This window comes from Anomaloglossus baeobatrachus, chromosome 1 (genome assembly GCF_048569485.1).
Source record: "Anomaloglossus baeobatrachus isolate aAnoBae1 chromosome 1, aAnoBae1.hap1, whole genome shotgun sequence".
Taxonomy (NCBI): domain Eukaryota; kingdom Metazoa; phylum Chordata; class Amphibia; order Anura; family Aromobatidae; genus Anomaloglossus; species Anomaloglossus baeobatrachus.
In genome coordinates this window covers 81,580,612-81,594,094 of record NC_134353.1, presented here as the reverse complement: position 1 = coordinate 81,594,094, position 13,483 = coordinate 81,580,612, and the positions used below count along the sequence as shown (strand labels likewise).

At 53.9% G+C, this 13,483-nt stretch overlaps 1 protein-coding gene across 3 annotated transcripts in view; it reads left to right on the top strand.

The window, feature by feature from the left end:
* SLC2A9 (solute carrier family 2 member 9) overlaps positions 1-13,483 on the top strand; it is a 644,894-nt gene that overhangs the window by 165,381 nt on the left and 466,030 nt on the right. For all 3 annotated transcript variants that reach the window (XM_075346888.1, XM_075346889.1, XM_075346890.1), the window contains one exon: positions 5,933-6,078. In XM_075346888.1, the coding sequence (XP_075203003.1) occupies positions 5,933-6,078 (146 nt within the window). The remainder of the gene's footprint in view (positions 1-5,932; positions 6,079-13,483) is intronic.

Genomic DNA, 13,483 nt, shown 5'->3' with positions numbered 1-13,483 from the left:
GCGTCACAAATTCCGTGACCCCGACGACATATCGTTAGATATATCGTAGCGTATAACGCTGCCTTTAGTCATAAGGATGGCGGGGAGGTAAAATCTCAGCCTCTTTTTGTGCCACCCCCGTGACAACAGCCGGTCGCTGCTCGGATCTGGACCTTCATGGGTGGTGGCTCGAGGGTCTCCGGACACGGGGGTCTCGCGGACACGCCGAATAAATGGGGGGGCGTAGATGTACGGGCTGGGCCGTATTAAGTTCATGACGCCACCCACGGTGTGTGGTGAGGTGGGACACCCCCGCTGCTGTTACGGGGCACCCGGGGGAGATGTTGTGCAGCAAGCTGTTAACCCCTCCGTGGGTAGGGATGGTGGCCCTGGGACCCGGTTGGGGTGTGCAGGGGATGGCGACCGCAGGGAGTGCTGGTGTACTCACTGTTAGTAAAACACACAAGTCTCTGGTAAACCAAGGGGATGGTTGTTGGTGCCGCGGCCGCTTGCGTTCTGATCCCCCACCCGGCTGGTGGTCTCTATCCTCTTCCTGCACTGCTCTGTGTAAGGTGGACTTTCCTAGTGTGAAACTCAGTAGTCCGCTCCCAGCTGGATGTGGCCTAAGGAGCTGTGCCTGCAGACGCTGGCCCGTAGGATCTATGGGCCTTGGCAGTGACCTCTTATCCCTAATTGGTGGACTGTTGTGTTCTATGAGGGACTTTGGGTGGGACAGGACTTCTAGTCCTGGCCTCAATCGGTTAATTAACCAGCTCCAGTTGGTTCTGGTCCTGGCTTCAGGGTCTGAGTACCCCCCTTTGTGCTACGGTTTCCGGGTCGGTTCCCCGTGTCGGTACCGGCGGGCTGCAACCCTGTCCCGGTCCACCTTGGTTCTGCCGAGCCGTCTTCCCGTCTCCTGGTGACGGAGTCCACCGTCTGCCTCCTAGCCAGTGGCACCAGGGCTCCTACCCTGGTACCGTTCAACTTGAACTTCACTGCTGGAGCTACACTTAGCTCCAGCCCACACTCCTCTCCAAACTGAAATCTAAAAATGATCTAACTTATCTGCTGCTTTTCCCACCCCGGGCTGTCTGGACCCCTGGGTGGGCATGTTCCAACCGCCTGGTCACGCCCACTGGTGTGTTTATCTTTCCATAAGGGGGGTGATTAGGGTTTCTGGTTGGCTGTGTGTTTCCTAATGAGGGAAGGTATAATGCGGGGGCCTAACTGTGACTACCTGTTTTTGCCAGGGCGTCACAGTCCCCCTCGGTTAAACACAGACCATCCGCGGGCTGTCCGACCACCACCGTTTATTGAACTGGAGAAAGGAGATAAAACATTTTACAATTATAATAACATATTTACATTTTGGTAGATTGTGTTTTCTTCCCTTACGGGAGGCATGTTACTTAAACGTTGCACATATAAAACAACCGGGACGGGACGGACCGGGTCCTTCTCACTTCACCCACCCAAAACAACTTAACCCTGATGCCAACACTAAAACACAGGTTGGCACCCCTTGCCCAAGTCCAGGGTAGGTCCGGGTGTTGCCTAAACGGGCCGGGTAAAAAGTTCCTTACCCGGCAGTCCTTTTTCAAGGGCCCCACGTCCAGGGGACCCCTGACCCGGAGGGTAGTCACTGGTTTTGCTGGTGACAGGGCCTCGGCCGACTCTACCGCAGGCCCATCCTCCAATCAGCCTCTCCAGAGACTGCGGCTTGGTGAGAAGGTTGGTCAATTGTAACATTTAACTCTGCTGCCGGAACAGCCTCCTCTTGCAGCTTTTTCCCCGGGCCACCACTGGACAGCATGAGTCCCCAATGCCACCTTCGCTCACGGGCGGCACTGTCCAAAAGACTCTATCTTCAGCTGCCGACGGTGCGGGTACGACTGCTCCTCCGGACCGGGCTCCATTATCCACCTGGGGCTCCGACCCCAGATGGCCTCTTCACTTGGAACTTGCAGGGGTGTAGACGTTCAACAAGAATGGAGCACTGTGCCATTTAACTCTTTACCTGCCTTGCCACCCCCCACCTGCTGTGCAGATGGCCTCCTCCTGGAACATGAGGACGATCAACAGGGGTGCCAGCCCATAAACATCAAACTTGCAATTTCAACTTCAAACTTTAAAACTTGGGGCGAGCTCCTTTTAAAACCGGGCATTCTCAGAGCACGCGCCGGCAAAGTGCCCAGGTTGTCTGCAGTATCTACAGATCGGTATTATCATACCCCCAATGGCGGTGAGGGCTTCATCCTCCGAAACGGACTCCGTATCACCCCCGGAGCCGCCGTCATCCATCTCCTCCGACTCCGAGCTGGACGCCATTCCCGTTGTGGCTGGGCGGACTGCCGGAGCCGTCATCCTTTCTGTGGCAGGCGGGTCACCACCAGCTGCTACACGGGGAGTCACTACCGGAGCCCATGGGTCCACCGCTCCTGTGACCAGAGCGGGAGCTTCAGCTTCCTCACTGACTGCCTCATTTGCGGACGCCGCCGCTCCAGCGGTCGGTGCGGGGCCAGCATCAGGTTTAGGAGCAGACATCTTCCCGCTGCTCCCCCTTGGTCTTTTGCCAGCATTTCTTTCTCAAGCCTGTTAGTTTTGTTTTGCGACTTCCGGGCTCGCTTTCCGGCCGCGTTCCCAGGGGGCGGGGCTTTGGCATTCGCACCCTTTTCTCGGGGAAGAAGACGCTAGGCTGTAGTTTTCGCACCCAAAAATGGTGGCAAAATGGCGACTTCTGAAAATTTTGCAACGGATATTGACTGTCCAATACAAGGCGCACTTCCACAAGGTAAATGGATGGGTAAGTATCCTGTTCGTAATGCCAAGTTTCGTGGTGTGCCACCCCTGTGCCAGCAGCCGGTTGCTGCTTGGATCCGGGCCTTCAGGGGTGGAAGCTCAAGGGTCTCCGGACCAGGGGGTCTCGCGGACACGCCGAATAAATGGGGGGACGTAGATGTACGGGCTGGACCGTATTAAGTTCGTGATGCCACCCACGGTGTGTGGTGAGGTGGGACACCACCGCTGCTGTTACGGGGGACCCGGGGGAGATGTTGTGCAGCAAGCTGTTAACCCCTCCGTGGGTAGGGATGGTGGCCCCGGGACCCAGTTGGGGTGTGCAGGGGATGGCGACTGCAGGGGGTGCTGGTGTACTCACTGTTAGTAAAACACACAAGTCTCTGGTAAACCAAGGTGATGGTGGCCGGTGCTGCGGCTGGTTGCGTTCTTGTCCCCCACCCGGCTGGTAGTCTGTATCCTTTTCCTGCACTGCTGTGTGTAAGGTGGACTTTCCTAGTGTGAAACACAGGAGTCCGCTCCCGGCTGGATGTGGCCTAAGGAACCGTGCCCGCAGATGCTGGCCCGTGGGATCTATGGTCCCTGGCGGTGACCTCTTATCCCTAATCGGTGGGCTGTTGTCTTCTATGAAGGACTTTGGGTGGGACAGGACCTCTAGTCCTGGCCTCAATTGGTTAATTAACCAGCTCCAGTTGGTTCTGGTCTTGGCTTCAGGGTTCGAGTACCCCCCTTTGTGCTACGGTTTCCGGGTCGGTTCACCGTGTCGGTACCAGCGGGCTGCAACTGTGTCCCGGTCCACCTCGGTTCTGCCGAGCCGTCTTCCCGTCTCCTGCTGACCACCGTCTGCCTCCTAGCCAGTGGCACCAGGACTCCTACCCTAGTACCGTTCAACTTGAACTTCACTGCTGGAGCTACCCTTATCTCCAGCCCACACTCTTCTCCAAACTCTTCAATTCCCATCCCAAACCAACCACACAACCTCAAAAATCGCTTTAGGAAAGGATAAAATGCCATCAACCTCTACCCACAACATAAAGAGATACTTCAACGTACGTTTCGCTTTCTTTGTTTTAGGTATGCCAATTAGTAGAGACAGCTTCCTCAGGGAATATACAAGATGTTTGGGATGGAAATTTTAAAGACACTTTATAGCTAATGCACTAATGAGTTGATATATACTGAACCACCACTGCCTTTATGACAACATCGCTGTATAGGATTTCCTAAAGTTGATCTTGGCATTCAGTGACCATGTATGCACATGCACTTTAATACTAATATATGCAGGATTCCATTTATATCTAGCCACTATTTTTTATACAATTATCCACCTGCTGACCTTATACTATGTAAAGATATTTTTGCTATTTTTATGAAATTGTATTCATCTACTTTTTTTTTCTGTTTGTCCTTGTTACTTTGACATTCAATTTACAATTTGATATTTAAGTAAATGTACTTGCATGTTATATTTCTTGTTTCTCTGATTTTTGCTAATTGTTATGGAGTTAGTGCTTACATCCCATACGCCCATTTAGTTATTCACCCATTTGGATTAAACATAATGGTGTATATGATTTTTTGGTTGGTAAAACTCAAACAGTGCAATGTGATGTATGTGCTCTGTAATAGATCACTTAGTACACATAGGCTGCCATGGTTCTCAGCAGTGTAAGGCGGGCTTTACACGTTGCGACATCGCTAGCAATTTCTAGTGATGTCCAGCGTGATAGCAGCCGCCCCGGTCGCACATGCGATATGTGGTGATAGCTGCCGTAGCGAACATTATCGCTACGGCAGCTTCAAACTCATATACCTGCTCGGCGACGTCGTTGTGACCGCCGAACAATCCCTCCTTCAAGGGGGAGGTGCATTCAGCGTCACAGTGATGTCACCACGACGTCACTAATCGGCCGGCCAATAGAAGCGGAGGGGCAGAGATGAGCGGGACATAACATCCGTCCACCTTCTCCCTTCCGCATTGCCGGTGTATACAGGTAATGAGATGTTTGTCGCTCCTGCGGGTTTACACACAGCGATGTGTGCTGCCGCAGGAACGACAAACAACATCGTACCTGTGGTCGAACCGACATTATGGAAATGAACGACATTACACAGATCAGCGATATTGTACGATTCTGTGCTCGTTCATCGTCGCACCTAGGATTTACACGTTGCGATGTCGCTACCGGCGCCGGATGTGTGTCACTAACGACGTGACCCCGACGATATTTCGGAAGCGATATCACAACGTGTAAAGCCCACCTAAGTCCTGTTTACAATGGATGATGCACATCGAGAACAATGATCATTTGTGCTGCTTAATAAATAATTTCGCCCAATGATCGAGCATCGGTCTCATTCATCGGGTGATTGGCAGCCTGTTTATGCTGAAAGATTATCATGAAATAAGATCTTGGACTAAAGGGGGCTTTACACGCTGCGACATCGCTAATGCGGAGTCGTTGGGGTCACGGAATTTGTGACGCACATCCGGCCGCATTAGCGATGCCGTTGCGTGTGACACCGATAAGCGATTTTGCATCGTTGCAAAAACATGCAAAATCGCTAATTGGCGACATGGGGGTCCATTCTTAAAAATCGTTACTGCAGCAGTAACGAAGTTGTTCCTCGTTCCTGCGGCAGCACACATCGCTGCGTGTGACGCCGCAGGAACGAGGAAGCTCCCCTTACCTGCCTCCCGGCTGCTATGCAGAAGGAAGGAGGTGGGCGGGATGTTACGTCCCGCTCATCTCCGCCCCTCCGCTGCTATTGGGCGGTGGTTCAGTGACGTTTCAGTGACATCGCTGTGACGCCGCACGGACCGCCCCCTTAGAAAGGAGGCGGTTCGCCGGTCACAGCGACATCGCCGGACAGGTAAGTATGTGTGACGGCTCTGGGCGATGTTGTGCGGCACGGGCAGCGATATGCCCGTGTTGCGCAACAGATGGGGGCGGGTACCCACACTAGCGATATCGGGACCGATATTGCAGTATGTAAAGTAGCCTTAAGTAAAGTCTAATAACATGTTACATGTTTTTTGCCCATGAAAAAAAAATAATGTGATAATAATTTTATATATATAATCAATATTACTCACAATAGTATAATAAATAACATACAGATCTTTGCTGATGAAATGTTGACATTATTTCAGGTATTGCTCTCAGCACTCTCCCAATGTATCTTAATGAAATATCACCGAAGAGGATCCGTGGGTCTCTGGGGCAGATCACAGCGATACTAATATGTGTGGGAGTATTTACCGGTCAAGTCTTGGGTTTGCCAGAAATATTTGGACGGGTAAGAAATGTCTTTTTATTCCTTTCATAACTTAAAATGATTTTAAAGGGTACTTGTCACTCAATACATGCTGCCCAAACCATAAGTAGCATGAATGGCTTCACAAGGGTATATGTCTCTCTGAAATTCTATGATGTTTCAGAGATAATATGATTAGAAGATCCGGCTGGAGACCATACGGAGACGAGACTAGTCCGGCACCACCGCCAGTTGACTTCTCTCTGTGCCACTCTTGTTGATTAACAGGTCCATCCCATAGTGAGAAATCTGTAAATGACCTGGGCCAGCACTAGAAAAGCCATCAGGGTGCGGCACCAGACTAGTGTTGTATATTCTTTTGTTCTCCAATTCTAACTGTATTTTCTCTGAAACACCAGAGCATTTCAGAGAAAGGCTATAATTTGGCAAATGTGGCTTGGGCAGCATGAATCAAGTGACAGGTTCCCATTAAAACGATTTCGTGGAGTCAAGGGTCAGGGGTGTTCTTGTCCGCTTGCCTGGCTTTTGAAAGACTGCCTGGAAAGGGACTTAGTTTACGGAATGTCAATACTCCTTCCCCTTGGGCAGAACACTATTTAGACAAAACAGTGTGAGTGAATGACACTCCATTAAGACTTTATTGGATTTTCAACATACAACTGTATAACAGTACAACAGTACATTCCTATAACAAGGACAAGAGATGGTGCAAGTGACAGTCTCACACTTCCACTAACTTGCAAGGTATTGGGACCACCACAACTTCAGGGCATCCAAGGCCACTACCCTACCACTACCTACTGAGGAGAGATAGCAGCAAGAGTAGGAAACCGACCAAATGCAGCAAGGTATGTGGCCAAGTGATCGGATAGTCCCAACCTGGGTTCTCCAAATTAATTTGCGGACTCAGTGTTGGGTAGTGGAGCACTTCTGTTATCCACCAGTTGAAAACACTGTCCCTAGGCTGAAGTCCTGTAGAGTCACTGATGATAGGAGCAGTCCCCTTTTTATATCCATCAGCTCCCATTTCAGGGCATTGTGTCCAGAATTTTGGGGAAGATAATCATGGCTGTTCCCTCTTTGTTCGCTAGTTCAATTGTCCTCTAAATGATGCAGACTATTACCCTACAGGGTGCTGATGCAATCTGCAGTCATCAGGCATTCCACAAGTTAGCATACAAAAGGTCACTGGAAAGTCCAACATGAAACAATGGCTCATGTCACCTGACTCACCGAAAAAAGGAACAGTACATCTGGCAAACTTAACAATGGTTCACCCTCACATAACTGGCCAGATATTTCTTTTTGATGCCGAGTCATCACATATTTGATTGTATATTTACTTATTCTTAAATGATCATATATACAGTTGAAACCAGAAGTTTACATAGACTATATAAAAAGACACATCTGCATGTTTTTCTCACTATCTGACATGAAATCAGAATAAATCTTTCCTGTTTTAGGACAATTAGAAACCAAAATTATTTATATTTGCCAAATGCCAGAATGAGAGAGAGAATGTTTTAAGGCATTTTTATTACTTTCTGCAAAGTCAAAAGTTTACATACATTTAATTAGTATTTGGTGCCATTGCCCTTAAGGCCCCGTCACACTAAGCAACATCGCTAGCAACATCGCTGCTAACGAACAACTTTTGTGACGTAGCAGCGATGTTGCTAGTGATGTCGCTGTGTGTGACATCCAGCAACAACCTGGCCCCTGCTGTGAGGTCGTTGGTTGTTGCTGAATGTCCTGGGTCATTTTTTAGTTGTTGCTGTCCCGCTGTGAAGCACACATCGCTGTGTGTGATAGCGAGACAGCAACAACTAAATGTGCAGGCAGCAGGAGCCGGCTTCTGCGGAGGCTGGTAACCACAGTAAACATTGGGTAACCAAGAAGCCCTGTCCTTGGTTACCCGATATTTACCTTTGTTACCAGCCTCCGCCGCTCTCACTGTCAGTGCCGGCTCCTGCTCTGTGCACATGTAGCTGCAGGACACATCGGGTTAATTAACCCGATGTGTGCTGTAGCTAGGAGAGCAGGGAGCCAGTGTGTCGCCCTGGGCAAGCCAGGGGACACGGGTAACAACACCACCACACCCCACACTCCAGGTAGGCACACCTGCTAACCAGAAATCCTTGTTGCCTCCCTCCAAGAGTCTGTTGATGCACACCAGGGGGTGGGCCAGGCGGTTGGCTCCGCCCACCAAGGAGCTCACAACTCTGGAGGCAGGAAGTAACCAGGCAGATTAGCCCGGGGAGGGCAAGAGTGAAGTCCAGTGAGGGACATGTAAGAGTTCAGTCAGGGAGGAGGAAGTGGAAGGAGTGAGGAGTAGCCCAGGCAGGGGCTAGAGTAAACAACAAGAAGTGAAAGTAAGGAAAGGAAAGTGGAAAAGGAGAAAAGCAAGAAGTGGAGACAGCGCAGAGAAAGTGCAAAGCCTGAGAGCCCAGCTGTGTGTAGGGCTAGAACAGCAAGGTCAGCGACGGCGGTGACTGTCCGGAGTGGGACGGTTCGGAAGTTCCTGGAAGGACCCCGTTGGCTGTGTGCCCGGTGGTCTGGAGCAGTGTTCCGAAGGACAGTCAGCACCAGGGCAGGGGCCTCTCGGACCCCGGCAAGGCTAGGAGTCGCCCAATTTGCCGAATCCGTCAGTGAAGGGGACGTAGATCCCCCAGCAACAAAGTCCCGATTGACGGCAACAGCCCGACCATTACCGGGGAGACACCGCCACCGCCAAGGCACCAGTTTCCCCAGGGCCAGCGCCTGCGGGCAAAGTGTAGAGCTCCTCCGGCCCAGATTGCAGTCGGGGAGTGGGTAACCGGAGGGAATCCACCGATACCATCAGACAACACAGGTGCAAGGAAGAGAGACGTCACCATCACCTACTGGGAGTGCAGGTGCAGCCGTCTGTGGGACCGTCCTACCAGCCGTTGGTTTACCGTACAAACTGTGTCCGTGTCTCAGGCTGAGTGAGTACCACAGTGCCGCAAGGCACAGCGCTGCCCCCGCGTCCCTGCGCCCTCCAGGCCCTACACTTTACATCTCTTCACCGGGCCCCGGGATCACCAACCCCTACCCACGGAGGGGGCAACACAACACCTGGCTGCTCCCATCACCATCCCCGGGACCCCCACATTGAGCAGCGGTGGTGCCATCACCACAACCGTGGGTGGCGTCACGAACTATAACCCCATCAAACACCTCCCTTTCACTCACGGGCGAGGAGTGTCGCTCGAGACACCCCGGGATCCGGCCCGCAGCTCGAGCCACCAGGAGCAACTGCCGGACCCGAGCAGAAGGGGTGAGCGCGGTGTGCTGACACCCTCCTCCCCGCCCGCGACAACTTGGCGTCACGAACAGGATCTTACCGCTCTGCCGTCAGGTAGAGGTGCGCCTTGTTACAGCCGGAGGTATCCGGCAGAAAAATTTCAGAAGCCGCCATCTTTGGCGCGAAAAGTTCCCGCTCGAGCGTCTTCTCGAGCAGTAGAGGCGCGAAGGCCGAGACCCCGCCCCGAAAGAGGAGGGGCCGGAAAGAGCTAAGGGGGACGCGATGGCGGCTGGCGGCATGTAGTCGCCGCTATAAAAGCAAGGACGCCAGGACCTTGCCAGAAAACCGTTCCTAGAAGCCAACAGTGAAGATACCATGTGGATGCCGTCCCGAAACACCGTGGCCCCCGCACCGGGAACCGCAGCGTGGGTGGAGATCCGGACCGCGCAGCTCCATCTAAGGCTGCAGGTCAAGATGCAGCTCCTCCTGGAGGAGTGGGAGACCGACATGGTGGACGTTTTGGCAGCCGTGCGGAGACGCGAGGAGGAAGCGGAGGAAGGGAGGGTGAGTGACCCACGCCCCTATGTCCCGGAGGGACCGGTCGCTGCGGCTGAGGGACCCGGTCCAAGCCCTCTCCCCCCGTTGCCTCCCTCGCCACCCGTCTCGGAGGCCGTGACCCCGCCACTAGGCCCGCTGCCACCGCAACCGGTAGCGATACCCAGCCCGTCCGCCCCAGCGGACCGACCTGTAGCCGGAGCCCGAAGCAAACCGGAGGCATTGCCATGGAAGGCCCCGAAGATTGTGCCAGAGACAGTCCCCGAGCAGTTCCCCGAGCCGGAGCCGATGACTCGCTCCGAGCCGAAGGCCCAACTGCGGAAAGCCCCTGTGCCCATCCCCCACACCTCGGCTGAGGTGGCGCCGGGTTGTTGCTGCAAGGCAGCGCCCAAGGCCATGACACCGCGGGATACGCCGCCCACCTTCCTGACAGTGGGTAACGTACTGGATGTCCCGCGGGGCTCAACCCGTGCGCCGGAACCATACTGGGACAGGGAGCCGACCAAGCTGGGCCTGGAGATCGCGGAGAGGGAGCGGAGGAAAGCCGAGCTGGTAGCCCGAGCCATCCGGGAAAAGGAGAACCTGCGGCAAGCGACCTTCCGTGTCCGGGGCCCGTTCTACGAGGGGCAGGTGAGGCGGTTTGATATCCGCCGGGGCTACGGGTTCATATACGAACCGGGCCTGGAGGCCGAGGTGTTTGTAGCCCGGCGGGATGTGCATGCTCACCTGCCCGAAGAGCATCCTGGCCGCAATCTATTATCAGGGGACATGGTGCGTTACACCCGGCACTGCGGAGAGAGGGGGTGGTTTGCCCTGGATGTAAAGCGGAAGGGCAGCCCGGAGAGCAAGGTGAGCTCTGCACCCCCTCCCTCGGATGAAGCAGCAGCAGGACCGGAGTAGGGCAGCGGATGCCCGTTGCACCGTCCCCCGTTGGGACCACCACTGAAGTTAAGTTTGTTGAAAGTTTTGAAAAATGATAAGAAGAAAATGATTGAACCGAGTTTTCACCAGATTTGCTTTGTGATTAGCAACCGGCAGGAGCCGGCACCGTTGTCCCCGTGGGGACCGTTCAAAGTTTAAAAATGCATGGGAACTATCCATGGACAAGCCCGTGAACTCTGCAGGGCAACCACAAACGTTAGTGGCTTGTAAATATGTTGGGTACCGCTACCGTTTCCGCAATGCCGCCTCCGGAGAGGCAGGTTGGAGGGAGGGCCCTGAGCAGAGCAGGCCAGGGCCCAGCCACCAAAGGGACCGGTGGCTACCCTCTGGAGGGAAGGACAGATCCCGCTCGGGTGACTTGTGCTGGACTGTGGGTCAAGGGGTGTTGCCTGGGCTTTAGGGGCAGCATCAGGGCCAGGTTGCTTGGGTGGGAGAGAGCGGAAACCGTGACCGTACACCGTTGTAACGTTAAAAGTAAATGTGCCTCCCGTCTTGGGAAGAGTTTATTAAAAATGTCATGTATGTTTTGTTTAACCCTGTTATCCCCTTTTTGCAGAAAAATAAAACCGGTGTAGGACGGCAGCCCGCGGACGGTCTGCATTTTGCTAAGGGGGAATGTGTCGCCCTGGGCAAGCCAGGGGACACGGGTAACAACACCACCACACCCCACACTCCAGGTAGGCACACCTGCTAACCAGAAATCCTTGTTGCCTCCCTCCAAGAGTCTGTTGATGCACACCAGGGGGTGGGCCAGGCGGTTGGCTCCGCCCACCAAGGAGCTCACAACTCTGGAGGCAGGAAGTAACCAGGCAGATTAGCCCGGGGAGGGCAAGAGTGAAGTCCAGTGAGGGACATGTAAGAGTTCAGTCAGGGAGGAGGAAGTGGAAGGAGTGAGGAGTAGCCCAGGCAGGGGCTAGAGTAAACAACAAGAAGTGAAAGTAAGGAAAGGAAAGTGGAAAAGGAGAAAAGCAAGAAGTGGAGACAGCGCAGAGAAAGTGCAAAGCCTGAGAGCCCAGCTGTGTGTAGGGCTAGAACAGCAAGGTCAGCGACGGCGGTGACTGTCCGGAGTGGGACGGTTCGGAAGTTCCTGGAAGGACCCCGTTGGCTGTGTGCCCGGTGGTCTGGAGCAGTGTTCCGAAGGACAGTCAGCACCAGGGCAGGGGCCTCTCGGACCCCGGCAAGGCTAGGAGTCGCCCAATTTGCCGAATCCGTCAGTGAAGGGGACGTAGATCCCCCAGCAACAAAGTCCCGATTGACGGCAACAGCCCGACCATTACCGGGGAGACACCGCCACCGCCAAGGCACCAGTTTCCCCAGGGCCAGCGCCTGCGGGCAAAGTGTAGAGCTCCTCCGGCCCAGATTGCAGTCGGGGAGCGGGTAACCGGAGGGAATCCACCGATACCATCAGACAACACAGGTGCAAGGAAGAGAGACGTCACCGTCACCTACCGGGAGTGCAGGTGCAGCCGTCTGTGGGACCGTCCTACCAGCCGTTGGTTTACCGTACAAACTGTGTCCGTGTCTCAGGCTGAGTGAGTACCACAGTGCCGCAAGGCACAGCGCTGCCCCCGCGTCCCTGCGCCCTCCAGGCCCTACACTTTACATCTCTTCACCGGGCCCCGGGATCACCAACCCCTACCCACGGAGGGGGCAACACAACACCTGGCTGCTCCCATCACCATCCCCGGGACCCCCACACTGAGCAGCGGTGGTGCCATCACCACAACCGTGGGTGGCGTCACGAACTATAACCCCATCAAACACCCCCCTTTCACTCACGGGCGAGGAGTGTCGCTCGAGACACCCCGGGATCCGGCCCGCAGCTCGAGCCACCAGGAGCAACTGCCGGACCCGAGCAGAAGGGGTGAGCGCGGTGTGCTGACACCCTCCTCCCCGCCCGCGACACCAGCGCTAAGCATTGTGCGCTGCTCCCTGCTCCGTGCACATGTAGCTGCAGCACACATCGGGTAATTAACCCGATGTGTACTGTAACTAGGAGAGCAGGGAGCCAGCGCTAAGCAGTGTGCGCGGCTCCCTGCTCTCTGCACGTGTAGCTGCGTGCGCTGGTAACCAAGGTAAATATCGGGTTGGTTACCCGATATTTACCTTAGTTACCAAGCGCAGCATCTTCCCCGCGGCGCTGGGGGCTGGTCACTGGTTGCTGGTGAGCTCACCAGCAACTTGTGTAGCGACGCTCCAGCGATCCCTGCCAGGTCAGGTTGCTGGTGGGATCGCTGGAGCGTCGCAGTGTGACATCTCACCAGCAACCTCCTAGCAACTTACCAGCGATCCCTATCGTTGTTGGGATCGCTGGTAAGTTGTTTAGTGTGACTGGACCTTAACACTGTGTGACTTGGATCAAACGTTTTGGATATGATTCCACAAGCTTCTCACAATAGTTGGTAGGAATTTGGGCCCATTCCTTCTGACAGAAGGGGTGTAACTGAGCCATGTCTGTAGGTCGTCTTGCTCGCCTTTTGAGCTTTGCCCATAAATTTTCAATAGGATTGATATCAGGGCTTTGTGATGGTGACTCCAAAATATTGACCTTCTTATCCTTAAGCCACTTTGTAGCCAGTTTGGCAGTATGCTGCGAGTCTCGAAGCTGAGGTCTTGATATGTTGCTTCAGTATTGCCACATAATATTCTTTCCACATGATG